The sequence below is a fragment of the Oncorhynchus masou genome, chromosome 33 (assembly GCF_036934945.1).
Source record: "Oncorhynchus masou masou isolate Uvic2021 chromosome 33, UVic_Omas_1.1, whole genome shotgun sequence".
In the NCBI taxonomy this organism is placed as follows: Eukaryota; Metazoa; Chordata; class Actinopteri; order Salmoniformes; family Salmonidae; genus Oncorhynchus; species Oncorhynchus masou.
In genome coordinates, this window is record NC_088244.1 from 36949123 (window position 1) to 36975362 (window position 26240).

At 41.9% G+C, this 26240-nt stretch overlaps 3 protein-coding genes across 8 annotated transcripts; 2 read left to right on the plus strand and 1 right to left on the minus strand.

Annotated features, from left to right (window-relative positions):
• Positions 1–1738: 1738 nt before the first annotated feature.
• Positions 1739–10040, plus strand: nfe2 (nuclear factor, erythroid 2). Of its 2 annotated transcripts, XM_064957534.1 has the most exons (5): positions 1739–1986; positions 4124–4340; positions 4584–4662; positions 4934–5077; positions 5305–10040. In XM_064957534.1, exons 3-5 carry the CDS (start codon positions 4615–4617, stop codon positions 6616–6618), a joined length of 1506 nt encoding a protein of 501 aa, XP_064813606.1. In that variant the 5' UTR covers positions 1739–1986; positions 4124–4340; positions 4584–4614; the 3' UTR covers positions 6619–10040. The 2 variants fall into 2 exon arrangements, with proteins under 2 accessions (XP_064813606.1, XP_064813605.1); XM_064957533.1 differs by lacking the exon at positions 4124–4340.
• Positions 8901–13993, minus strand: LOC135528447 (heterogeneous nuclear ribonucleoprotein A1-like). Of its 5 annotated transcripts, XR_010453549.1 has the most exons (11): positions 13884–13993; positions 13272–13388; positions 12721–13078; positions 12528–12623; positions 12203–12289; positions 12035–12100; positions 11473–11664; positions 10941–11138; positions 10679–10769; positions 9099–9171; positions 8901–9011 (listed from the first exon to the last, which is right to left on the minus strand). XR_010453549.1 is itself a non-coding variant. In XM_064957538.1 (10 exons), exons 1-9 carry the CDS (start codon positions 13893–13895, stop codon positions 10690–10692), a joined length of 1146 nt encoding a protein of 381 aa, XP_064813610.1. In that variant the 5' UTR covers positions 13896–13993; the 3' UTR covers positions 10128–10426; positions 10679–10689. The 5 variants fall into 5 exon arrangements, 4 of the variants coding, with proteins under 4 accessions (XP_064813610.1, XP_064813608.1, XP_064813609.1 ...); XM_064957538.1 differs by lacking the exons at positions 8901–9011; positions 9099–9171 and adding an exon at positions 10128–10426 and having other exon boundaries at positions 11515–11664; positions 12035–12124; positions 12245–12289; XM_064957536.1 differs by lacking the exons at positions 8901–9011; positions 9099–9171 and adding an exon at positions 10128–10426 and having other exon boundaries at positions 12035–12124; positions 12245–12289.
• A 160-nt stretch (positions 13994–14153) lies between these two features.
• On the plus strand, positions 14154–21329 carry cbx5 (chromobox homolog 5 (HP1 alpha homolog, Drosophila)). Its single transcript, XM_064957539.1, has 5 exons — positions 14154–14484; positions 15066–15283; positions 16875–17097; positions 17901–18001; positions 18308–21329. Exons 2-5 carry the CDS (start codon positions 15141–15143, stop codon positions 18447–18449), a joined length of 609 nt encoding a protein of 202 aa, XP_064813611.1. The 5' UTR covers positions 14154–14484; positions 15066–15140; the 3' UTR covers positions 18450–21329.
• The last annotated feature ends 4911 nt before the right edge of the window (positions 21330–26240 follow it).

The following is a 26240-nucleotide window of genomic DNA, read 5'->3' on the forward strand; positions in this document are numbered from 1 at the left end:
TTATGTGTAGGGGTGAATGGGGTACGGTGAGCAATTTTTACATTTAGCACCACTGTCAAGCGAAATATAGTATTCTTTCTAACAAAGATACAGTATCTACGTCAAGATGTTGTGTATCCCTGGAAATAATCAGAAATCATTATTAAACATTATGAAACATAGCTTGTATGTGGTAAATTTCAATGCAGGATATGGTAGGTTTGGCCGCCTACACACTTCTGTACTGAATGAAATACTCCAACTACCCATTAGAAACCTTCAATTACTTGTCTGTCTTTTAATAATTGTAAGCATCTTTTAACACAGGCTTAACACCTAACAAACACCAGGCCCTGTTGTTATCTCATATCCCAGCGATAATGCCTCGCATTGACACCTGGGAGGAAAACACTTCAATTTGCTCAACTTGCCATTGGCATAACCCAACTTATTGTATTAGCCCACACAGCTACAATGATACACTTTCATGCTCAGTTTAGGACCTCATATTGAAGCTTATAGAAGCCCCAGCTGATGTCTAGAACATCAATCTTAAAATGATCTATTTTGGTTTAGATACAAGCATTATTGAAACATTGAACACAATACTTTCATTTGACTTGGTGAATTTTTGTTTTTGTTTTACCTAACTTGCTTACTTACCACTTCCCATATGGTTTCTTCCTTCACAGACTCTTCCTAAATATTTGGGGAAATGATTCATTTTGTATATGGTCTCTTAGAAACAATGGTGGCTCATCTTACCCCACTCTCCCCTACGATTAAAAGTCATTTGATGTATTTTGTTGTTTAATCAACGTTTCTGAAATGTGAACCCAACCCCGCCTCTAAAAATCCATCATAGAATTCCCCTTTTGTGTTGTTTTTGTGATAAAACATAAATGGTGCATGTCGTTGCTATGAATATAGATTTGAAATATGAGAATATCACACCAGCCCTTTTGACTGTACGTCCATTGTTGCACCAAGTTCATCAAATGATTTCTAATAGTTAAATTGGCTTATTACCAACTCCTGGTTGTGTATTAATAAGTGCTAACATTAGTTTTAGGCTTATTCGGCTTGTCTTTATGTATACAGCATGTGTTGGATTGGGGCAGTGGTGTGGGGAGTTTTTTTGGGGGGGGGGGGGGGGTAGGACTCTACTGGTCACCTGCTATGTAAGACACGCTTCCCTCCATTCTCCCTCTGCTCCCCCCCCTCCCCCCCTTAGTGGTTGCGCTGCCAGATAAAGGAACAATGTGTCCTTTCTTACCTGGTGGAGGTGTACATTCCATCCCTACTAAACTAAGTTGCAATCCAGCTTGTCTCCAACCCACCACTGCCCCTGCCTGCACAGGGCCCTCTCTAACAACAATACCAGGTTGGTTTAGCTCCAGGTGCTCCAGATCACACTCCATAAACCTCTCCTTTCAGGGGACTTCTTTTGGGACATTTTATTGTAAGGGGTTTGGTTAGTTATAGGAAGATGAGTCCTGATCTGCTAGATTTGTGTAAGGATTTGTGCATCGTGTTGTATCATTGAATGGTTAATTTGTAATTAACGTAGTTAACATTTAAACACCTATTCATCATAGCTAAAGCTATTTGCCTTGGTTTAAAAGGTGATTCAACGGGATGCTTGTTGGTCTGTCGGGCCCTTGGTTTGTGGTTTTCTGTTTTACAGGAAGGTTGCTTACATCGCAGGCAGAGACATCCCATTTATGCTGGGGGTTGTCTGTGAAGCAGAGCAGAGAGCTAGAGAGAGAGAGACAGAGAGACAGAGTGTGAGAGAGTGAAATCACATGCAGTCCCTATAATAGTTGGTTAAAAGCAGACATATTAACAGGCATCCTCACTAAACTGAATAGAAACACCTTTTTGTTCTGTTTCTACTTCAAACATTTTTTTTTTTTTTTTTTTTACCAGGATTATGTTTCTTACGTGTCAGTCTGAAGATTTTTTTCTCCTGAACACCTGTTAAAGACACAGAGACATGTTGCTCAGGTACAGTATGTTCTTTCACAGCCGCCTTCTCTACAGCTTTTTAGCAGTATATATATTTTTTTTTCATTGCTAGATGAGGTTGATTTGCTGCCTCTTTCAGGTCTCTTTCCAGTGTAAAATAGAATCTGTTTTTAACGAACTCATTGCTACTTTGTCACATTAATGTGCAAAACAGGTTCTAATAACTTAAGAAGCGGTTATTCAAAGAACAAATGTAACTTAATTGAAAAGATATAAATGGCCAAAAAACGGTCAAATGTATCTCATTCAAAATGAGTCATAAACAAATATTATGATCGTATGCTCAAGCTGAAGGACAGGCATATTTATAGAATTCGAATCAAACTGTCATCTTCAAGAGTAGAAAGCATTTAGGCCAGAGCACTTATTGTAGCCATTTACTTGGTGAAGTATTGACTCACAAGCCTTTTTTCCCTCTTCAGTAATTAATGTCAAATGTACCACACTGACCATTGCTGAGAAGGATTATCCACACAAATAGTATATTATATCCTTTAATCTTATCCACATTACTGTCACTGTCTATGGGTTTTGCATACAAATATATTACATGTATTTTGCTCTTAGTTATGTGAGTAAGTTTTCCCTGCCAAATTGAATTGTATCTCTTCAGATAATGACACGCGACACAATTTTAAAGACAATTTAAAATATGAAAATGTAGTCTACTGTATCTCTGTTCCCTACCAGTGTGCTCACAACTGATAGTCTTGTTTATGCAACACCTGATGTAAGACATGTAAGAAGAGTTCTGGTTAGACAGGCCAAGCAACCTTGTCCCCTCAGTACTAGAGGAAACAGCCTTAGGAAGCATCACCACAAACATAACAGTGGCTGTGGCAAGATATGGTGAGAGTTACAAGCCCATCCATGTTGGTTACTCTATGCATGGGGAACCTGTAGCTACAGATCACATAGTAGAGATACAACGACGGATGAACCTGTAGTTGGTTTGATGAATTAGGCGAGTGGGTATTTTGTGGGATAAGGTCACATCTTTGCAACAGTGTTCAGGTGAGAGCCATCACCTGCCAGTTGTGAGAGATAAGTGTAGAGCGGAATGCAAGTGTGAGAGACAAAGTGATTCCTCATCAAATGTTCTTCTCTGAAGCAGCATATCCAGATTGCGTGAAAATACTTTGTGTTGCCGAGGAGATGGAAAGTAAATAAAATAGAAAGATCCCCTCAAGTAAATAAACAATTGGGGCCATGGGAGATGGAATGTTCATAATTGTGCTGTTGCAGAGAATTCCTGCTTTTTTCCTGAGTATTTGTTGAGATCCAAACAAAGCCAGCGAGGAATGAGAGCAAATGCTGGACGATGCATAACTTAGTTTTAGCATTGTTCAAAAGTTAGACCATGAACTCTCTTCATCCAAAGTATCTTAGTCAATACCTTGCGTTCTATAGTATAAGTACAATACACAGAACTAAATATACAATTAATGCATGGTACAATCTTTGCAACAGTGTTCAGGTGAGCGCCATCACCTGTTAGTTGTGTGAGATGCACATGTAGACTGGAGTTCAAGGAAGTGTGAGAGGCCAAAGTGATACATCAAGTGTTCTACTCTGAAGCAGCAATGTATCCTATGTTGTAAATGACATGCTCTATCACCAAGATTTTTAATCATGGGAAACTTGGCATATCCAGATTGTGTGAAAATACTTTGTGTTGCCGAGGAGATGGAAAGTAAATAAAAAATAAAAATCACCTCAAGTAAATAAACAATTGTGGTCATGGAAGAGGGAATGGTCATAATTGTGCTGTTGCTTAGAATTCTTGCTCTTTTCCTGAGTATTTGTTGAGATCCAAACAAAGCCAGCGAGGAATGAGAACAAATGCTGGATGATACATAACTTAATTTTTGCATTGTTCAAAAGTTAGGCCATGAACTCTCTTCATCCGAAGTATCTTAGTCAATACCTTGCATTCTATAGTGCCAACTACAATACACAACTCAATATGGAATTCATGCATGGTATAATGACTATAAAACCACGACAATGGTTCTGCTCTTCTCAATTGAGGACTTATTTATGTGCTGTCCCAAACGTAAGGTTAAACCCTTTATAAAGGTTATTAAGCCCGCTCTGACTTTCACTTTACTATAAGGAACATGACTGCGGTTCGGCCCCAGCTCCAGCCTCTGTTTGCTGCTGCTGTGGAGGGAACGCTGTGCTGTGCTGTCTCCCAGGAGATTGCCTTATCGGTGTCTGGCATAGCAGCACCACAGCTCAGCTCAGCTGATAGGATGGATTCAGCCCAACGGAACTCTGCTTTCGCATGTCCCAAAGAGTTCAACACCGAATAGCACCCGAACACTCATATAGTAGGTTACATATCACAGTGGGTATAGTTTTGGTATATACATCTTTCTGCAGGGCAAGTAGTATAACAATAGTATAACATGACTTTCTATATTTTAAGATGACGTGTTTTTGCTTTGAGGAGACTTCGTCTAGATGAGTTTCTTCCTTGTTTGTTCGCAGCCACGTATTGAATCCGTAGATTTCAGCATATTCTAATGGTTGAACATCTGAGAGTAATATTTGTCAATGTCTGTTTCTTCCAGGAGGGGGCGCTGCAACCACAGCCTGTCCTGAATGTGTGCAGCAGCCAACTATGTGCTCCCATTGAGGAGTCACAGTGAGGTGAGTCGGATACTCTTTTCAAAATATCATGCTGAACTCAACTGTGCTGGCTCGGATATTTACTATTTTGGAGGGCTGTGGCATCATGTAGTGTAATAGACCATAGACATACACTTTATTCATTAAAACTGAAGCAAGTACCAGGAAGTACCTGTTAATTCCACGTAAATTGGACAAAACAGGGCTATAAAATAAAGCATTACCAACAAATTGCTATGAGCTACTATCAAAATCTAAGGTGATTTGCTATAAGTTTATTTTTATTCTCCAGGGCTTGGTGAATCCTGGCAGGCTGTGTGGGGGGGTATCGATGCCCACCCATGCCCCTGGAGCCCGGTCACATGGAGCCCCCCACCCACACGACGAAGAGATGGACTTGGCCTGGCAGGAACTGATGGCCATCACTGAGCTTCAGGTAGGAGGAAGAGTGTTCAATAATTACATCACCATATAGCCTAGATCATCCTGTGATATGTACTTTTGCGTGTTCACAAATACACACAGCTGTTTAAAACTCAATGACAAACTTGTAGAATTGTTTTATTTATCATCAATGCATATAGCAATGATAAACTGTAATGATGCATCGTTTTCCATAGACAAAGCATCCACCAATGATCCTTACCTTGTTTTTCATTTCAGGAGTTTGAGGTCCCACATGACAGCCCAGATGAAAATATTCAGTACCATCCCATGGAGCTGCCCATCTCTCTGGGAGGTTATGGCATGGCTCAGTCTCACTCTCATACAGAGCCCCTCCCCTGTGGTGGTGCGACAAATCCTGATGCTGCTTATGAGGGATCCTACTCTAAAGTAATGCCAGCTTGCCTACATCAGGCCACCGGGGAAGCAGCAGCAGAGGCACTGTACGGACATTCTGGAAACCATTCTGGAGCCCAGCTGAACCCCAGAGTTCTGAACCCTATACAGCCACCGCTGATGAGCCTTCTAGAGCATATGAGTCTCCCGAGCGTCGGTGGTGAGGGGCTTGTTGGAAACGACAATGCTGGCCCCTCTCAGGGCCCGGGGCGGTACATGCTAGGGACAAGTCATGGGCAGAGCAAACACCCACCATGCACTGTGGATGATCTGGAATCTGACTCTGGCCTATCTCTGGGTTCCAGCCCACCATTAGCCTCACCAGATGATGCCATGACTGGTGTCCCTGCTTATTCAAGCACAGAGGTTGGTCTGAACTATAGTCACGGGGAGATGGAGAATATGGGTGAGCAAGGTAGGAGAGCTAGCCTCTTTTACTCTGTGGACTATCAGCAGCATCCCAATAACCCCTACCACTACTCAGGGATGCACTCCTCTTACTTCCCTGTAACACAACCATCCCAAATGCAACCACAGCCTCACTTCCTGCCTCCCATGTCAATGAAACATCAACATGGTTTACCCAGTGCCTTGAACGACCGGCATCTTAACAGCTCTGCCACCAGAGAGAGCTCTCCCCAGGCGTTCTATGAAAAACCCAGAGGTAACCCTCTTCCTGTCCCTCTGAGCCGGGACGAACGCCGAGCCCTCGCCCTCAAGATCCCTTTCCCTCTAGAGAAGATCATCAACCTACCTGTGGATGACTTCAACGAGCTCCTGGCACAGTACACCCTCACAGACTCCCAGCTCGCCCTCGTCAGGGACATCCGCCGGCGGGGGAAGAACAAGGTGGCAGCCCAGAACTGCAGGAAGAGGAAGCTGGAGAACATTGTTTACCTGGAGGGGGAGTTGGGTCAGCTGCAGGCCCAGAGGGAACATCTGGCCAGGGAGAGGTTGGAGTTCCAACGCAACCTGACTATTGTTAAACACCGCCTCACAGACTTGTATGCTGAAGTCTTTTCTCAGCTCCGGGATGAGGATGGACATCCCTACTCTATAGAGGACTACTCTCTACAACAGACCCCTGATGGGAACGTATACCTGGTACCTCGTAGTGAAGTGTTGGATGGAGAATAATGTATGATATCTATTGGACAGTTATTGTATACTGCCTCAGTTTATATACCAATATGAAATTGTTGCTAAATCTACAGTACAATAAGTGCCATTAAGGATATTTACATACAAAACCATGGAACAGTGTATGTAGAGATCAGATAAAATGGCAGCTAAAAGGGCACCATGTTAAACTAATCAATATTTAGGGCCTTTAGACAGTACTCATACCCCTTGACTTATTCCACATTGTTGTTTTAGCCTGAATTCAAAATGGATCAAATATACTGAACAAAAATATAAATGCTACAGTTCAATATAAGGAAGTCAGTCAATTGAATTAAATGCATTAGGCCCAAATCTATGGATTTCACATGACTGGGAATAGATATGCATTGTTGGTAACAGCTACCTTCAATAAAAATAGGCCTCAGGATCTGGTCACGGTATTTCTGTGCATTCAAATTGCCATCGATAAAATGCAATTGTGTTCGTTGTCCGTAGCTTATGCTTGCCCATACCATAACCCCACCACGGGCATCAGTAAACCATACACGAGGTCGGTGGTTGTGAGGCCGGTTGCCAAATTCTCTAAACCATTGGGGAAGCGGCTTATGGTATAGAAATTAATATTTAAATTGTCTAGCAACAGCTATGGTAGACATTCCTGCAGTCAGCATGCCAATTGCACTCTCCCTCAAAACTTGAGACATCTGTGGCATTGTGTTGTGTGACAAAACTGCACATTTTAGAGTGACCTTTTGTCCCCAGCACAAGGTGCATCTGTGTACAATTCTGCAGTGTATTGATCATGCCGTTTAATCAGTTTCTTGATATGCCACACCTGTCAGGTGGATGACTTATCTTGGCAGAGGGAAAATTCTCACTAACAGTGACAGAAACAAATTTGTGCACAACAATTGAGAGAAACAAGCTGTTTGTGTGTATGGGACATTTTATTTCAACTCAGGACACATGGGACCAACACCTTGCATGTTGCGTTTATATTTTTGTTCAGCAACACGAAATACCCTAATAATGACAGTGAAAACATGTTTCAAGAAATGTTTGCAAATGCATTGAAAATTAAATCAAATCTCATTTGCATTAGTCAACACGTGATATCCCCTTTGGCAGCAATTACAGCCAAGTCTTTCTGTGTAAGTCTAAGAGCTTTGCACACCTGGATTGTACAATATTTGCACGTTACACTTTAAATTCAAGCTCTGTCAAGTTGTTTATTGAGCATTGCGTGACAGCTTTTTTCCCTTCTTGACATAGATTTAAACCAGATTTAATTCAAAACTATGCCACACTGCAACATTCAATGACATCTTGGTATATCATTAGAGTACATTTGGCCTTGTGTTAAGTTGTCCTGCTGAAAAGGTGAATGTGTTGCCTGGAAAGCAGACCAGGTTTTCGCTGATGCGTAGCTCTATTCAGTTTGTTTTTATCCTGAAAAATGACCTAGTCCTTGCTGATGACAAGCATACCCATAACATGCAGGCACCACCACGCTTGAAAATATGGTATTGGATTTGCCTCTAACATAACGCTTTGTATTCAGGGCAGGTAATTTCTTTGCCACATTACTTGTGTCTTACTGTAAATAGGATGCATGTTTTGGAAAATGTCTATACAAGCTTCCTTTTCACTGTCATTTAGGTTACTATTGTGGCGTAACTTAACTGTTGACCCCTCAGTTCTATCACAGCCATTAAAATCAGCATTGGCCTCATGGTGAAATCCAAGTGGTTTTCCTTCTGCTCCGTCAAAAGTTAGGAAGGCCGCATGTATCTTTGTAGTGACTTGGTGTATTGATACATCAAGAGTCTAATTAGTAACTTAGCCATGCTCAGGGATTTTTAATATATACCAATAGGTGCCCTTTGCGAGGCATTGGGAAACCTCCCTGGTCCTTGAGGTCAAATCGGTGGAAAATCCATTTGACTTACAGAATTATAAATAAAGTTACTGCAATTTATGCACATTTTCTCCTTAATTTTTTTTGCTGAACTACAATAATCCACCTTGATATGGGGTATTGTATGTAGGCCAGTGACGGGCTCAATTTAAATTCAGGCTAGGAAAATGTGGAGAAAGTCAGGGGGGAGAATACTTAAGGCCCTTTATTTACCCGAGCTAACCAGTCATATGCCTATGCTCGTTCTGGATACAATGATAAATCTAACATGTACATCTGGGAATTCTATTATAAGAATGTCTATTTTCACAGTCCATGTATATCAGAATATGAAAATTGTGTACCGTGGTAGTTGAACAGTATTTATGAGTAAAAGTGGGTTTAAAAAATATTTTATTGATAAACAGGAAGTGGGTAAAAACAAGTTAAAATCCTGCACAGCAGTCTTCGCAATATAAAAATAGCCAATTGCATCTTTCCAGGCACCCTAAAAGAGAACAGACAGTAGTTTAAAATCAGGGCAGCCTCAAATAATCTCTTAATATTTCCAAGTTATCAAAAGGTTATCGCTTACTATATGCAATGCAACAATGTTTTGCTTAAAAACCATGCTTTTGGATAGCTGTCCTTTGGATTCAGTCATTTTCCTAGAAAGCACCAGAGGAAAAGGAGACAAATGAATATCAGAAGATAAACCAATGAAAGGCGTTAGTGATATATATATTCCATGATTTGACTGCAAACATCAGCATGCATTATGAGATTGGCACGCTGGTAAAGACAATGTTACGCAAAAGGTCCAGACCGTTTTATTAGATGGGGGCATTGGTTTCTAATAAAACACTGCACATCCAAATAAAATGTACACGGTCATTAATGCTATACTATGAATTTCTACAACAAAACTAGTGTTTGCTCATACCAACTACAGAACATGTTATTCAAACTGACAGTAGTTGGAAAAGTCTTCTTACCTACAGGCGGCATCTAAGTGCTTTGGTAGCTGCTGTCTGCTAGTCTCACATGCCTTCTTGCTACTCACTCTCCTGCTTCACACTGCTCCTTCCTGCCAGGCGATGGGTTTGTTTGCTACGTCTCTCCCTCAGCTCAGCTGGCTTCCATGGCTGGCTAGCCTCAAGACTGCATCATGTAAGCTAGCCTTCTGCTGGCAGCTGTACTGTCTGATCTAGCCATCCAACTCACGTCTCTGGAGCAGTTCTCAAAGAGATGGGCTCTCTGTGTGGATCGAGTATTTGTACTACCATAGCTTCACCCATTGGAGTTCATCAAGGACTTCAACGCTATTGTAACACTACGTTGTCACAAACCTTCCATTGATGTGCTGGGATATGAGAGTCTACATTCTGTAGTATGTGCATTGGAACAGACTAAGAATGTCTTGTGTAAGAAAGGAATAAAGCATATTGGACGAGGCAAAAAGTCTCCATTGACAGGCGGTGCATATCTTCTAAAGAATGGCCATTGACAGCATCCATCATTCAAGTGTGGATTTGTATACAGGCAAATGCATTAAAACAAACCAGAAGAAACCCCCCCCCCCCCCCCACCCAATCCCCTAAAAGAGAGGCTAACAAGACTGAACGACAGTTTAAAAAAACTGAAAGGTGGTTTATTTCAACTTGATTGTTGCAGTTACACAAATAAAAACCATAGATGCAAAATCTACATAAAACCTCATTGGAATGCTTGCTTTCCAGAAACATAAGAAACCTGTTTGACAGTACAGAAAAATGTATGAAGCCCCTCCATGATTTCTCTATTGTACACATCTCTTCTTGTAGCAGCTGTAACCTGCCACAACTGTTTGGCTGAGCAGATCTAGGGTGTAAACCTGCAGCTGCCCTGTCATTTGTCTCGCTCTCCTCTCCTAAGTACTGAGTCCTGTTGAACAATACGGAACAACGTTAAGTTAAACTGTGCACTGACTGTTGGATTAACCAGAACCTACTACATGAGATCCAGCATAAGTAACACTTGGATCAAACAACTACTAGGATTGTATGTATCAACGGGTACAATAATGGAGCTAGTTTCTGAACACTACATTTTAAAGACAAATCCTGAAAATATGCTTGTCTCATCTACACACTTCGGTTATGGTTTCAACCTGTCACATAAAACAAAAACGCATACCTTGTGAACATTTAGAATCGTCGCCCACCGGAGCCCCCGCCATATCCACCGCCGCCACCACCACCACCTCCAGAGTTACCTCCATATCCACCTGAAATGAAAAACAAACAAAAAAGTCAAAGGTTGAACAAAACCAGGAAGCACACGGTTTCAAGTCAGACTATGTAAGAATTCTTTGGCTAAGTCACCTGAAGGCGTGCCAAAACAACGTGAGTTAACAGCTCAACCGGTGCCTGGTGTAAAGCTAGTCCGTGCCACCTACCTCCATATGGGCCGCTACTCCTGCCGCCGCCACCGCCGCCGCTTCCACCACTGCTGCCACCACCGCTACCCCCACCACCTCCACCGCTGCCTCCAAAGTTATTACCCTTCATTGGGCCGTAGTTGGAAGCCTGGTTGTTGTAGTTGCCAAAGTCATTGTAGTTGTTGCCGCCGCCACCACCGCCGCCGCCAAAGTTCCCTGCAACACAATTTGAACAGCCACATTACTTAACGAAATTGGTTCTGTACATTTTACACCGGCCCAAGGATATTTAGAATGTTTAAAACAGCTGCGATAACAGTATTATGTACGTCACTTTCACGTAGTCAGCCATGACATAGTTCTCATACTACTTCCCATTTAGTAGGCTATTTGAGTTTACAATATGATTTTGTAGCACGTGAAATCTCAGGTGAAGTATGAAAACATTTGTTGCTTAATTTTTGTAAACAGTATATAGTAGATGAATACTTTCCACCAAACAGAATGTAGTGTGAGAATTAAGTCACAGCCTATGATGCCATCCACTTACCACCAACTGGGGCTGCTTCTTGTGGGGAAGCCATGGACTTACCGCCGCCAAAGTTTCCACCATTGCCATTGTTGTAGTCGTTATAGCCATTTCCACCACCGTAGCCGCCACCCTGTCCACCACCATAACCTTGCCCTCCGCCGTAGCCGCGGTTACCGCCGCCATAACCACCAGGGCCTCCACCATAACCACCTATAAAAAGGTACGTTTGAATCTAAATACACGGCCATCCAATAAAAAAGGTAATATCCGTGTGGCTTTTTTTTTTTTACTAGGCAAGTCAGTTAAGGAAAAATTCTTATTTTCAATGACGGCCCAGGAACAGTGGGTTAACTGCCGTTTCAGGGGCAGAACCGATTTTTACCTGTTCAGCTCGGGGGTTTGAACTTGCAACCTTGCGGTTACTAGTCCAACACTAACCACTGGGCTACCCTGCCACCCCTATAAATAATGCATGGTGTGTTAAGTTCTTCCTACTGTAATGACATTTACTTGTATAGCACCTAAAATTGCCACTGATAAGAAAAGCTATTGAATGGCCATTCTAGAATCCAAATCTTACCGTCACCTCCCCCATAACCATTGTTGTAACCGCCATCTCCTCCTCCGTATCCACCCCCTCTGCCCCCTGAAACAGACGAGTCAGCGTCACCTAAAGTATATTGAAACAATCACAAGGGGTTAAGCATACAGGTTCAAGCGGAGAGAGTGGTGCAGGACCACAACATACCACGGCCATCGAAGGATCCACCATCACGGTCAAAATCATTACCTCCATATCCTCCACCTCTGCCATAGTTGCCGCCACCTCCGCGGCCTGGAAAAGAAAACGCAAACTATTAGTACCAACGCAACATAAAAGCAGCAACCCATGATTTAACTATGAATCAATCTTGTCAATTATATTATGCAAAGTCACTGATCAGTACTCAAATAAAATGTATTATATTGTGTTACACAGGGATACTGCTTATAGCAAGGATGTGGACTTCTTCCCAGGCCATAACATGTCCCGAAGCAGGAAATACTCCTGTCCCGTGTGCAAATGTACTTACCACCCCTCATACCCACTCCTGTTGTCTGCATCTCCTGTCTGGACAATGCTTTCCTCACTTCGCAATTGTGACCGTTCAAAGTGTGGTATTTCTGGACTGAAAATACAATGGTGGTGTTAAAATACAGCAGATAACCCATTAAAGTCAGCCCTTTTCATCAATACAAAGAGATTGTGTTCAGACAACTACTTACTGACAATCCTGTCCACTGCATCATGGTCATCAAACGTGACAAAGGCGAAGCCCCTCTTCTTGCCACTGGTGCGGTCGGTCATAATGTCTATTACTTCAATCTTGCCAAATTGCTCAAAGTAGTCTCGTAGGTGGGAGTCTTCAGTGTCTTCCTTGATACCTCCAACAAATATCTTTTTCACTGTGACATGAGCGCCTGGACGGCTAGAGTCCTCTCTGGAAACAGCCCTCTTGGGCTCTACCAGCCTACCATCAACCTTATGGGGGCGTGCTTCCATGGCAGCATCGACCTCGTTCACACCCGAGTAGGTGACAAACCCAAAACCTCTAGAGCGTTTGTTGGCTGGATCTCTCATGACCTGTTGATGTGATTTAGTTTATGGGAAAAAAATATTTAAAAAATTAATTTAAAAATACAGATTCACCGATATTTAGGATTACTAATCAAACATGAACAATGAACTTAAACACGTGTGCTGCTGTCGTCATTTCGGGTACAGTTCTCCCTGCAGCTGATAATATTGCTTGCTATATTTTTTACATTATACTCACCACACAATCTGTAAGAGATCCCCATTGTTCGAAGTGTTCTCGCAAACTCTCATCCGTGGTTTCGAAGCTCAGACCTCCGATGAACAGTTTGCGGAGCTGCTCGGGTTCACGTGGGGCCTGGACAAAAAAACACAATGTATTTAGAACAAAAGACGCAGATCAGCAAGAGAGCGCTACACTCTAGCGAACTCGAAATGTTCATTACCAACAGTTCGTCAATATTCCTGCAGATGAGTTTCTCAAAAAAACAAATACGTGGGGGGGGGGGGGGGTCAAACAATTATATCAGATGGCGTCAACATGGCGAGGTATTTGGCAAATGTGAACCAAAACTATGAAATGTGCGATGGGTGAAACATGGATTAAATGATCGGACTAATATTAAACGCAATGGGGGAAAAAACGGTACGTCCTTTCTTGCAAAATGGCTGAGCAAAACGCCCGAACAATAAGGCCATGAGGCCTTTAAGATGGCGGCGTCCCCACATGAGCTATGGCTGTATTAATAGATACGCGCGAGTGGAAAACTAATTTGGTTAAATTGGTCAACGTACACGTTAAATTACACGCACACAACAAAATTGTATGTAGATATTCGTTAGAGAAACTTACCTCCTTCGACATTGTGGATGGTAGCTTACAATTCCTTTGCCTTATTCGAAGAAAGACGATCTGCGACAGAATGCAACGATCCTGCAAATGAAACAAAGAGTACAATAAATAGGGAGGATTACGCCTCTTGGATTCAGCGATTGGTTATCTATTGCCGCTGCATTCGATTTCTCACTTCCGCTGCAACTCCGATTGGGTATTTTACAGTCAATTATCAGCAATGTCCAATAACAAAACGATACCAGCCGGTGGTGGGTGTGGGCTTACGTTTTATCAAAACGTTATGTAGACGTCACTTCAATTCCATTCCATTCCCAGGCTAGTCTGTGTAAATTTAAGCAAATAGGCTATTTGATAGAAGTAATACCAAAAATACGTCCGCATATTTCCTAAGTAAACATAGCTACAACATTTACTGATTAACTCCTAGTTATCTGTCTTGACGGTTTCGTGATCGTGCACGGTCTGCCATTGTGCATTTTGGCGCTCGCTTTCTCGCACGGCGAGGCAAGCAAACAAGCAAGTCGTTTGGGGAGGGGAAACGAAAAGCCCAGCAACAGCGTCAAGAAAACGAACCAGTAAACCGCTAAAGCTAGCACGGGTGAGTAAATACATATAGCAATTTCTTAGCTACTTAACTAATATTCGCTAGTTTATAACCCCCCCCCCCATTTCAATCAATCCGTCTCAAGCAAAAAGTATTGAGGATAACGCTTGATACATTGTTAACGTTAGCCGGTGGCGAACAGCTAGCTAGCTCATTCTCATGCTAGCCAGGCGGGGGTTGGGACAAACATGCGCTTAGGGCTATTTAGCTAGATAGCAATGCCTCTATGTACTGTAAATGTTACGTTATCGTTGGCAAACTGGAACGGTTTAAAACGACAATTGGATAACTAGGTAATGCACCCTTATTTATATTAGGGAACAGGCCATGTGTTGTATCAAGGAAGCAAAGCATCTGCTTGCCAGCTAGCCGTGTTGGCTAATTTAGCAAACGTTAACCTACTAACGTTAGCGTGGATTTTAATTCGATTGAGTCCCTTTAAACGGACAATCAGTGTATCATGGTTTTATACTAGTTAGGTTTAGTTATCTGCTGTAGCTATCTAGTAGCAATGAACAGCTGACCAATGTGTTATATTGCACGCATTTCTTAACTTTGTTTTTTACGTTTTCTAGGTTTTATTTCAAACTTTCCATTTCCAAGTTGGGACGTGCCCCTTGTTCACTCATTTGAGGTACCGCTGCCAAATCATGGGAAAGAAGACTCGTGAAAATGATGATGATGCCTCGGGCTCATCTTCAGAAGAGGAAGAATTTATTGTGGAGAAGGTTCTGGACAGAAGGACGGTGAAGGGCCGAGTTGAATTCTTCCTTAAGTGGAAAGGTTATTCAGAGTAAGTCCATCTGGGTGGTTCCTCGCGAAACTAGAACAAAACACGAAGTGTAAATCCATGGCAGGGACCTCTTAGAGAAAGTATTGTTGACATATATTTGAGAAATAATTGAGAACGGCTTTGCTTTATCTTGGCCAGGTTGAAGTTGTAAATGAGAACTTGTTCACAACTTGCCTACCTGTTTTTTTTTAAAGTTCAAGTATTTGTAAAGATGTTGGACATCAGTATGTGCTACAAAGCAAAAGTTGGTGTCATATAAAGCTTTGCTTGCTCTGTAATGTGTGTAGTATTTTGATTTGGCTCGCTTTTCAATATTGTTGAACATAAAGTAGCTTGGTGTGTGAACGATTTCACACGTGTACAAGCAGGACTGTACACAAGGAGCACGTGTGCGCCAAACTAGAAACGCGCACAAAGAAAAACATTTGAAGCAATAAAGCCAGAATCCATACTTTCAGGTCACAAAGCAAAATATTTAGGTGCAGTTGTGCGTAAAATTGTCACGCTGCAGAGCCCTGAAAGTGTTTAACTACGCGTGTGTGGGTGGGAACTGTTGTTTTGCATATCCAACTCCCCCTGAGACACCCTCTGTTTTAAAGTTACGGCCCATAACTTCTATCAGAGATCCCACCCTGGAACTTGTATATTATGTTACACAATAGCTGCATTCCAAACACGTAAAGGACAGACCCTCAAATTAAATGTACACTTGATTACTTTTAATTGGACCGCCCTTGTCTGGAAATTGCCGCTCGTTCATCCTATGGTTGTTTTCAGTCATCATGGTGTGCTATATGAGCTACAGTCAACTATGATTGCGATTATTGTCTTGGCTAGGAGACCACTCATCTGTAGATGTCAGATACTAGGCATCTGATGGTATCGGGTAAATCAAAAAATGATGGGTAAGTGTGATGTCAGGGAAAGTTTTATGCGTTAGCTAAGGTTTCCTAAGCCAGCTAAACACTTTTCCGAGATGTTTGTACTGTCTTCATTCATTTTTGCTTACACTTGTATGCTGACTTCTCCATATGGATGTTGGTTTTTACATTTTGGTAGGCCTTTCTTGGTAGATGTACAATCATCTCAAATTTAATTGTGGGATGTTTCAGGCCCTGGTGTGAACAGAATTGCACACTCTTATCACAAACAGGGGCTGACGTGCTTGGTAATTAGTATATTTTCAATATTCATGTTTACAAGCCATAACGCTTCAAATGACTCTAACTTTTGCTTTGTAGCACCTGCAGACAAAACATTATGGCGTCTTAAAGGTGGCCTGGGTAAGGCAAAAATGATGCTTTAAGAAACAAAATGTCAACAGAACTTCAAAAGACCCTTCCATGGATAACATTTAGATGAAAATCTCCAGAAGAAAAATCTTCTGGTGTTCTAGTTTCATGTTACTGAGAATTATCATGTTGCGATGTTTCCAGTAGCTAGCTAATTTCTACCCCTAACAATTGGTATTGATTGTGAAACGGCCAGTGCAGGTGTTTTTCTGAGTCAAAATGGGGCTTAGGTGATGGGAATGGTTTCACCAATTGAATATATTTTGTTCTTGCTATGACAATGCATTTATTGTTTGCAGAAAACACAACACATGGGAGCCAGAGAAGAATCTCGGCTGCCCCGAGCTCATTGCTGAGTTTATGAAGACTTACAAGAAGCCTAGTGGCGGTGCCACCCCCAGCAGCGGAGGAGCCAAGTCCAGCGCGGGATCATCAGGCCGTAGCAAGGAAGGCAGCAGCAAGAGGAGAAACTCTGACGATGATGAGGAGGGGAGCAGCAACAAGCCCAAACGGAAAAAAGAGGTGCGTAACCTACCTCGTGAATTGGTGTGGACAAAGTCTCCCCTCCGCCAAAAAAACCTGCAAGAATGAGTTGTTTGTAATCCGATAGAAATGTATTTGTCACGTGTGCCGACTACAACGACTTTGCTGTGAAATGCATACTTACAAGACTTTTCCCAGCAATGTGGAGTTAGAAATTAAGACATTTGAGAATGGGAAACGGTAACGCACTACAACAATAATGAGATTATATACGAGGAGTACCGGTACGAGGTAGTTGCGGCAATATGTAGGTGGGGTAAAAGAGGCAAACAGGATAATAAATAGTAGAACCAGCATGTATGAAAGTGCAAAAATAAGGGGGGGGGCATAGACCAGGCTCGGTTCTTAACACTAGATAAGAGCTATGTGAATTGCCTGCCACATGCTAATCTACAAAACAGATCATGACTTTATGAAAGGGGTGCCTTTATTGAGATTCATTACCTCTCCAGCTTTTGCAGCTCACTGATAGGCCATTCAACACTTTTTTTTTTTCTTTTTAAATGACCTCTTAAGTGTCCAACAAAGCGCTGCAGCATTGTTGGCTAGAACAAAAGCTTGATCTTCCTGGAGAACTACCATTTGCATATTTATAACCAACTGAAGACACCTCATTTCAAACTGAAATAGTTGAGCTTTTGGGTGTTGCTTACCGTCACTAGAATGACAAAGGCTTTGTGAAATACAACTGTTGTCTGTGCTTGTTGGTGCCTAAGTTTCACTTCTAATGTACAACATAGAGATGATCAGCGGTATAATTGGTCGATTCTCCTGTCTTCCAGGATGACGTCCTGATTGCAAGAGGCTTTGAGAGAGGTCTGGAACCAGAGAAGATTATTGGAGCCACAGACTCCTGTGGAGACCTCATGTTCCTCATGAAGTGGTGAGCGTTGAGTATTTAGACACATGTCGTCCACTAGATTAGGCCACTAAGAATGTCTTCAAACGTGAGGCTGGAAACTGATTAACCGAAGTGGCTGCTCACTTAAAGTTGATTTTTGTTAACTATTCCTCTTCAAGACAGTGGGTCTAAGAGCTTTCTGGTTTTCCTGATCCAGTCTTGTGACATCGTGATTTGTCGTTATTTCCTAAGCAGCCTACTAGGGAGTCTTACCTTTACATCAGCATGGTAATAGGCCTGGAAATAAATCGTGTTTATTTATTTCTTGTTTATTTCCTCTCGCTACAGGAAGGACTCTGATGAGGCAGATCTGGTGCTGGCCAAGGAGGCCAATCACAAGTGCCCGCAGATCGTCATAGCTTTCTACGAAGAGCGCCTCACCTGGCATGAAGACGGGGATAAGAAGGAGAAGGGCGCTGTGAGCATGTAAGCAGGAAGTGTCGTCACAGGAATGGTCACTGACCCCCCCCCCCCCCCCCTGCAGGGATGACCTGGAGACACTCATATAGCCAGTACCTAATCGCACCCTATTCCTCTCCTTGGCCTTAACACTTTTTTTTATGATAGCCTTTTTCTTTTCTCTTTTATGGCTTGGGTAGGTGTAAGTAGTGTAGTGGTATATTTTCCACCACATTGCTTCCACCTTTACAGCTCTGACAACAGTGAAGAGTTAAGGCAACACAGAGGATTTGAGTGCGATTCGGAACTGAAAGCCCCCCCCCCCCCCGCTAATGACCATAACAAAAATCACACAAGCCAACGATGGACGACACTGCCCACTTCTTCATGATACCCCCCTCTGTGCCCCAGTGTACAGGTTAATGTCCCTGAATAACAAAGAGCCCAATCTAGCCATTTTACACACAAACTGAGAAGGATGAGGGAAGACTGTGGGTTTTGGAGGTGGTGAAACAGGCTGGCTGCGCTCGCTACTGGGGACGGCTTGTCTTTCCTCTTGCTTTATTCCGTTTCTGTATTTTTGTGTAAGTACGATTCTTGATTCTGTGGTACCCTGTCTAGGTACTGGCAGCCATCTTAAAGTGACTTGAAGGTAGTCGTCTTAACTAATAGGTAACGTTAAAGTGGCCACGTCTATCAAAGCATGGTCCAGTGCCCTGTATGAAATTCCCGTCTACTTTCTGAATCATGTACTTGCCGTTTTTGAATGCGATTCAAGAGTAAATCATGAAAAGGTTAAAAAATATATATATATTTTTATTGAACCTTTATTTAACGAGGCAAGTCAGTTACGAACATTCTTATTTACAATGACAGCCTACCCCGGCCAAACCCTAACACGGACGACGTTGGGCCAATTGTGCGCCGCCATCCTACGCATATATTTGTTTACGTGGATTAATTTACTTCTACCTTCATGAAAGTCATCAGTTCGGAGTAAATGAATCTACTAATATGATTTTACATGTCTCTTTAAGCCCTTTTTCATGAATTTGATGTACTCTGGAATCCCATTCAAAAATGGTATGGGACATGATCCATAGCGGATGTAGGGGGGACTTTCATAGAGCATTCACAAATCGAGCGTCTCAGAGTGGGAGTGCTGATCCACCTGTCCATATATTCTTATTCATTGTTATCTAAAAGGTCCAAAAAATAAATAAACTGATCCTAGATCGGGCACTCTTTTGGAAACTTTGAATACGAGCCCTCGACATGTTTGCTCTGGGAAGATGACAGTCTTCCAAGTCTTATCAAACCTCGACAATAACTAGTTATGCCGTAGATAAAATAGTTTTATCGTACTCCGATCACCTTGGTAGAAAATCTCCCCTGCTTATTTTTTTTGTTCAGTAGTTTTAGTCCACCTTTTGATGTTTTACGGTCAATATTGTCCCCTCTAAGTACTCCATGTCTTGTTTTATTTCTCCAATTTTTCACTAGTACTGTGGCTGGACTAAGTTTTGAATGACCTACATTTTAATATTTTAACTCTTTTGTCCATCGGCTTCTGTTATGTAGCTGTTCTGTAGGTCAAGTAATCATGTAGCTCTGATTCCATTGCTAAGATCATGAACATATTTAGTCAGAGTAGCTGCTTTTTCCTAACTTGGACTTGGATTCTTCCGATTACCCTTTTTTTTATTATTTTTTTTATTTTTTTATTTTTTTATAAATACATTTTTAAAAATCTGACAATTTTATCACCACAACAAGCACAATGAAGCAAATATTACAGATGCACAGACGGGCCACTTCAAAAGTTGTACCCAATGTTTCAAGCCATCTTTATTTGCAAATGTGAATGATATTATCACAGCAGTGCGGAATTGGAACCCGGCCCTTAGATCAGAAGTCAGTTGACAATCAGCATGCCACATGCTCTGCAGTAGAAAGTGACACCATACGAGCATACTGATTGATTTGATCAAGGTATGCCACCCTGGGGCTAAATGGCTCGGGCCGACGTGTCCTGCCCAGTCCCCTGCGTGAGAGAATGGGATAGGGCAGATCGGGGCTTACCTCCAGACAGTGTTCCTTCTTGGGAATGCTTATCAATCTATTTTGAACATTTTTAAGATCCCCGTCAATGATTTTTGATTTATTTTTGAGTATTAAGTGGTTAAATCCACACCACCTACAGAGTATTTGTTCCACTTGTAGAAAGATCATTTGTCCTGACCTGAATTTCTAGTTTTGTCATCCCTGTTAATGCTAAATACTGAATGTTTTGGAACGATGTTATCCACAGCATTGACTTCATATTACAGGTTTGTTTTAACTGCCTATTCTGTCCATTTTGGCTTTCCACCCCTTGTGTTGAATGTAGTAATGAGAGCATTGAGTTTGTGTTCAATGATATATCCAAATGTGTGGTAAAAGAGCAAGGTTGTTTAGTCACAGAATAGAGGCAAAGTATTCCAGTATATTTGTAGCCTATACCATTGAGTTGATGATGGACAGAGTGCTATTGCTATGTATTGTGATCAAATATTCTCGTATTCAATTTGTGATGTTTTCCCACTCAAAAAAAACAACAATTTAAGGAGCAACTGAGTCCTGAGTTGTCTTGTCACTGTAGTAATAGAAACAAGTGAAAGATTACTTGGATATCCTTCTCTCTTCAGAACCATCTCTATTTAGGACAAATGTAACGGTTGTCTGTTTTTTATTTATATTTACTCAAGATTTTCATTTGTAGTCCATTTTTGACCTTTTTTTCAAAGTGTTCCACGTTTTGGTGTATCTCACCAATATTTTTTTTTTTTTTTTTTTTTTTTTTTTTTTTTTTTTTTAATGCTCTGAAATTTGGGTTTTATATGTATTGTAGTAAACTGTTTTCAACATTCAACGGACTGGTGATGTTTCTGCTAGACTGCTGTGCACTAGTCATATTTAACCACCAGATGGAGCCATTTGCCATGTCAAAGGAAATCCTGAAATGGACCTAATTGGCTCCTATTTATTGCTCATAAACTAATCTCATTTCCCCACATTACAGAGAATATTCTGTTATATCTATCGAGAGAGTCAATTATTGATATACTAATAGTTGATTTTATACATCGCCTAGACTATTTTAGACTTTCAAAAAACTGTTGAATTCAAGAGTACCATCTAGATGACAGAGAATATTGCCTCAATTAGTCCAACTCTGAATATTGAGCTAATTCAATGGACTATTCTCTTCCACCTGGCCTGTATGAAGAGGCTACAACCAGGCCCTAGAGTAATTCCTGATTTGATCACATGGTGGTCAGGAAAACACACACACACACGTATACATAGGCAACTATAGTACAGCGTTTATCACTACCTGTGACATTTAGTCCTCCTTTTAACCAGCTCGTGTTTGAGACTAAATGTAAACGCACCACTGGAGATACAACTATAGGTTGATTGCTGTTATATATAGTGCCAACATTAAGGAACAGGCAGTACATCTGTGTCTGTGCTGGGCCCAGCAACATCCAAGTTGTGAATAAATAAACACTGTATGTAATGACTACTGAATAAATGCCTAATAGATGACCATTGGCGCATACCTTTAAAAGCATAACTTCTTATTGCAACTATAAGTGCCTGGCTGTCATATGTCCCCCGCCATCCTAAGCGTTAATTACTATTACAGGTATAGGTACTAGGATGTTGCTGGGCCCAGCACAGGCAGTGTGGTATTCTGGTCCCAGTGAAGCCGAGCAGCACAGGCAGTGTGGTCTTCTGGTCCCAGTGAAGCCGAGCAGCACAGGCAGTGTGGTATTCTGGTCCCAGTGAAGCCGAGCAGCACAGGCAGTGTGGTCTTCTGGTCCCAGTGAAGCCGAGCAGCACAGGCATCTCTGCTGCTGCAGTTGTAATGGATGTGGGGAGAGACACTGACATGTACTGCCAGTTTGATATTTGCAAACCATTTGATCAGCATAGAATAATAATTACTCCCACATTTGTAAATGTTAGTAAGCTAGTTATTCACACGTCTATGTAGTGTTTTTAACGTGTTGTGTGCTCGTTCTTTTACCAGGTACTGCAGGAATGTCTATCAAGGGCGTGTCCATCTTTTTGTGAGAAATTACACTGGTCGCTCAAAGTATTTATATAGTGTAAATAGCACTCCCTTTAGGTTAGGGACTGCAAAAATACTTTACTAATGATTAGCAAATGGTTAAATGTGTGTGTAATTATAAATAAATGGTGAACACACAATTTATTAATGCCTTTTCTAAATGGTTTATTAAGGACCTTTATTCATTCACTACCAGAATGGGTAACACTTTATTTTAAGCACATACTGTATATTCGACAAAGAAAATCACTGAACACCTACTAGATAACCATTGGCTCATGTACTACCATAAAACAGCGTAACTACATATTTCAAGTGCCCCGTTCGTCCGTCCACTTTAGAAGTGTTTAAATATTAGGCAACATATAATTCAATAGGAGAGAGGGTGACTGCCAGGTCCTTAATGTTTTGGCTGTAGCCAATGGATACATTAAGGAACTGTTGGTCTCTCCCTTTCTCTGTTTTTTTAAAATTCAATATAAAACCTGTGTTTGTAGAAGAATGATGCCGGGACTAGTTTATGTGAATGCAGATGAATTTCTGAGTGAGTGTGTCGTTCTGTTTTCTTCCCACCTCGACTGCACCCACAGCATGTGATCTGTCATGACCTTCACAGACACAGCACTCGGACCAGCAGAACTTTTAGAAAATAAGTTGGCTAATTTCACACGTTTGGCAGCGTCAGCCTCAAACCCTTTTTTGGTTGAACTTTTTCCTGCACCATCCTTCCGTTTTTCTGTTTTTACTGAGAGTCAGAGTACGTCTCACTCTCTTTGGTGCGTTTGATGGTCAGCCAAATGCTCAATATGGAATCATTATGACAACAGAGAAATAGCGCAAAGGTCAGAAAAAAAGAGGTTCATTGGGCCGCCGGCCGTGTCCATTTTTGGCCCATCCCACCCTAATAAAAGATTATCGTTCTAAGTAATTGCCAGACGTTCAACCCGCCCATGCCCGTTGATGCAATGGTCTCTCTCTCTCTCTCTCTCTCTCTCTCTCTCTCTCTCTCTCTCTCTCTCTCTCTCTCTCTCTCTCTCTCTCTATATATATATATATATATATATATATATATATATATATATATATATATATATATATCTCGCCAGCTAGCTACATTTATGGCGGTAGAATTTAAAAAAAAAAAAAAAAGTTCTTCCACTCCAAATGGAATGCAAAGGTCACCAGTAAATGATCCAGCCTGTGGGACCATTAAGTCCAGAAGGGGGTTTTATGGAACCTGGAGTTGTCTGCTCACTCTGCTGAAGAACTTGGAGTGGTGCAGTGGGAGAGGAGAGCTGTAGTACTCCCCATGTTCAGATGGACTATTCTCCCAAAGTGTGCACTTGTACACCTGCCTTTATGGATTTAAAAGGACTGGACTGTCTGGTGTAGGGAATAAAGTGGAAACTCACTCCAACCGTGCTTGTGCCAATCCAATGCATTTCAATGCATGAGGGGGAGTGAAGGAAGTACACACTTCTGGAGAAGGGTACAGAATCATAACGCATCCTTAGTCAGGACCAGGGACTCTTTCTCTGTCCATGATGTGTGTGGTGAATAAGGCTGAGGCATCTTTGGAAAGATATGAGCAGTCTTACAGAGAAGGTTGAATCAAACCAGCCAGGGACTACGGACTAGAATCTGCTGTCTAGCTAGATCAGGCACTAATAGTACACCCCGTTATTGTGTGTATCTGTTGTGTACTGTTAAAATACAGTGCATGGATTTCAGGTGAGGATTGTTGCAGTGATGTCATGGAGTGTAAGCAGACATGACAAATTGACTGAGCACATGTACCATTAACCGTGTGTGGGTTGCTTTCTGTCATTAAAAGCGTGCGCGCCAGCCTCCCCAAGCACAGCCCGTGTCGTATATCGTGTGTTTGTGTAACTTTTCGTGTAAATGAGTTCCAGAGGGTATTGCCTGTGGAAGCGGTTGGTTGTCTTGCTGCACATCATCACAAATGAGTGTTGAGGGGGCTACTGTGCAGCTGGGGTTGTTAGTCGGGAAGGCTGCAGTGGGCTTGATCAATATTACATGGCCTGTTCAACAACAACACACACACACGGCAACTGAATTTATACAGCATCTATTATTGTATTTTGCTGTTAAATGTTGAGTAGTAACAATACTGTATTTCAATAGGGGCTGTGTGTCGGAATATCTCTGAGACCAATGCCATGTCATGTGGTCCTTCTGGTATTCTGATCAGGTCTGCATAGCTGTCCTCCAGCTGTTGTTCTGTGGGTGAGTGACGGCTTCTGCTTCAGCCTCTCACAGCACAGAACCAGACCTGGGTTCAATTACTATTTGAAGGCTAGAGCAACCACTTAGTATTTGAACCTATTCTCTGTCATCAGCTTCTCACAGCACAGTGCAGTATCACTGATCCGTATGGTGATTGCAGAGTGATGCGGCTAATTTGACTCACCATCATTGGTTAATGTGCAGTGAGAAGGCCACGGAGAGAGCTTCTCCATTCTCAGTGTGTAGCGTTTTTGCACTGTATAGAGAACAGTGTTCCAATTAGGACACTCCCGTTGTCTCCCCTTCCCCTGGCGGGATTGGGACCAACCCAGTCCACCGACTCCCTTCCCTCCTCCATCCTTCTTTTCCTCCCTCCTCCCCTTCATCTCTTCCGCTGACCAGGGCAGAGAGTTATAGCTGCCATAAAAGGCAGGTAATGCATTGTTAACTAATTCTGTCTGCTCAGAGCTGATATACCCCTCGCTCTAAATCTCAGTGCTTCCAATAAAATGTAAATGCTAATTCTTGGCCCCTACGAGCAGATATAATTTAAACAGGCGAGCTAGAGTTACATGCCGGAGGCAAGAGTGTGAACCGACTGACTAGCCCTGAGAGAAGAGTGGAAATCCAGTAAAGGAGAGATGAGGAGGAAAGGGGAGAGGGGGAGATTAAATTGATAGCAGCGGCAGATTCTTATGGGCATGTCTTTGTTATGTTGTTGTTGAGTAACCTACATGTGGTGGGACAGGGGTCATTCGAGTTCTCCTCACTAATGAAACCAGCAAAGAAGGAAAGCCGAGTTACCGGAGATATTGCATGATATTTCCATGTTAATACAGCCGGTGTCATACTCAGTGTTACCATGGGCCTCTGAATATTGATCCCCTTCTAGATTTCAACGACCCAGCTCTGTTTCTCTGCCATCTGTTAAGGATGGTGATCTGGCTTGTCCTGTAATGACATCATCAATTCATTTGCACCTAAGAAAGGGAGAGAAAGAAGATTGAAAGCATTAAGTATGCCGTTCATGATTGGTGGGGGGGGGGGGTTATTAATTAATATGCAATGCAGGCACACACGCAACGGTTCCACTGTTTTAGTAATTGTATAATAGAATATTTTGTTGAATATATTCCAATACAACATAAGTTTATATTCCTGCAAGTTTGAGATGATACATTAGTAATTTGGTGAGTAGTTAAATAAAGAGGCTGGAATTAGCTCATTGTTCTAACAATTGTTATTACGTTGTTATAAACTAAAAGTGTTTCTCCGTAGCAATACATTATAAGAACGTAATACGTTGCTAGAAGCAAAAGTATGGGGTCCATCAAATTAAATAGTGTGACTCTTTGGACTGTAACAACTACTATGGATTGACCAATTAGTTCTTCTTCTTGACCACCGTGCAGCGACTGAACAATGGATAGTATTCATCAGGCTCCGAATGGAAGA

Coding starts and splice junctions, on each gene's coding strand:
- nfe2 (XM_064957534.1), top strand. CDS start 4,615: ATGTGTGCAGCAGCCAACTATGTGCTCCCATTGAGGAGTCACAGTGAG. Junction 4,663..4,933: donor CATTGAGGAGTCACAGTGAG/GTGAGTCGGATA, acceptor TTTATTCTCCAG/GGCTTGGTGAATCCTGGCAG. Junction 5,078..5,304: donor TGGCCATCACTGAGCTTCAG/GTAGGAGGAAGA, acceptor TTTTCATTTCAG/GAGTTTGAGGTCCCACATGA.
- LOC135528447 (XM_064957535.1), bottom strand. Junction 11,665..12,034: donor TGGTTATGGGGGAGGTGACG/GTAAGATTTGGA, acceptor ACCTTTTTATAG/GTGGTTATGGTGGAGGCCCT. Junction 10,770..10,940: donor GAGTAGCGGCCCATATGGAG/GTAGGTGGCACG, acceptor TTTTCATTTCAG/GTGGATATGGAGGTAACTCT.
- cbx5 (XM_064957539.1), top strand. CDS start 15,141: ATGGGAAAGAAGACTCGTGAAAATGATGATGATGCCTCGGGCTCATCT. Junction 17,098..17,900: donor AGCCCAAACGGAAAAAAGAG/GTGCGTAACCTA, acceptor CCTGTCTTCCAG/GATGACGTCCTGATTGCAAG. Junction 18,002..18,307: donor CTCATGTTCCTCATGAAGTG/GTGAGCGTTGAG, acceptor CTCTCGCTACAG/GAAGGACTCTGATGAGGCAG.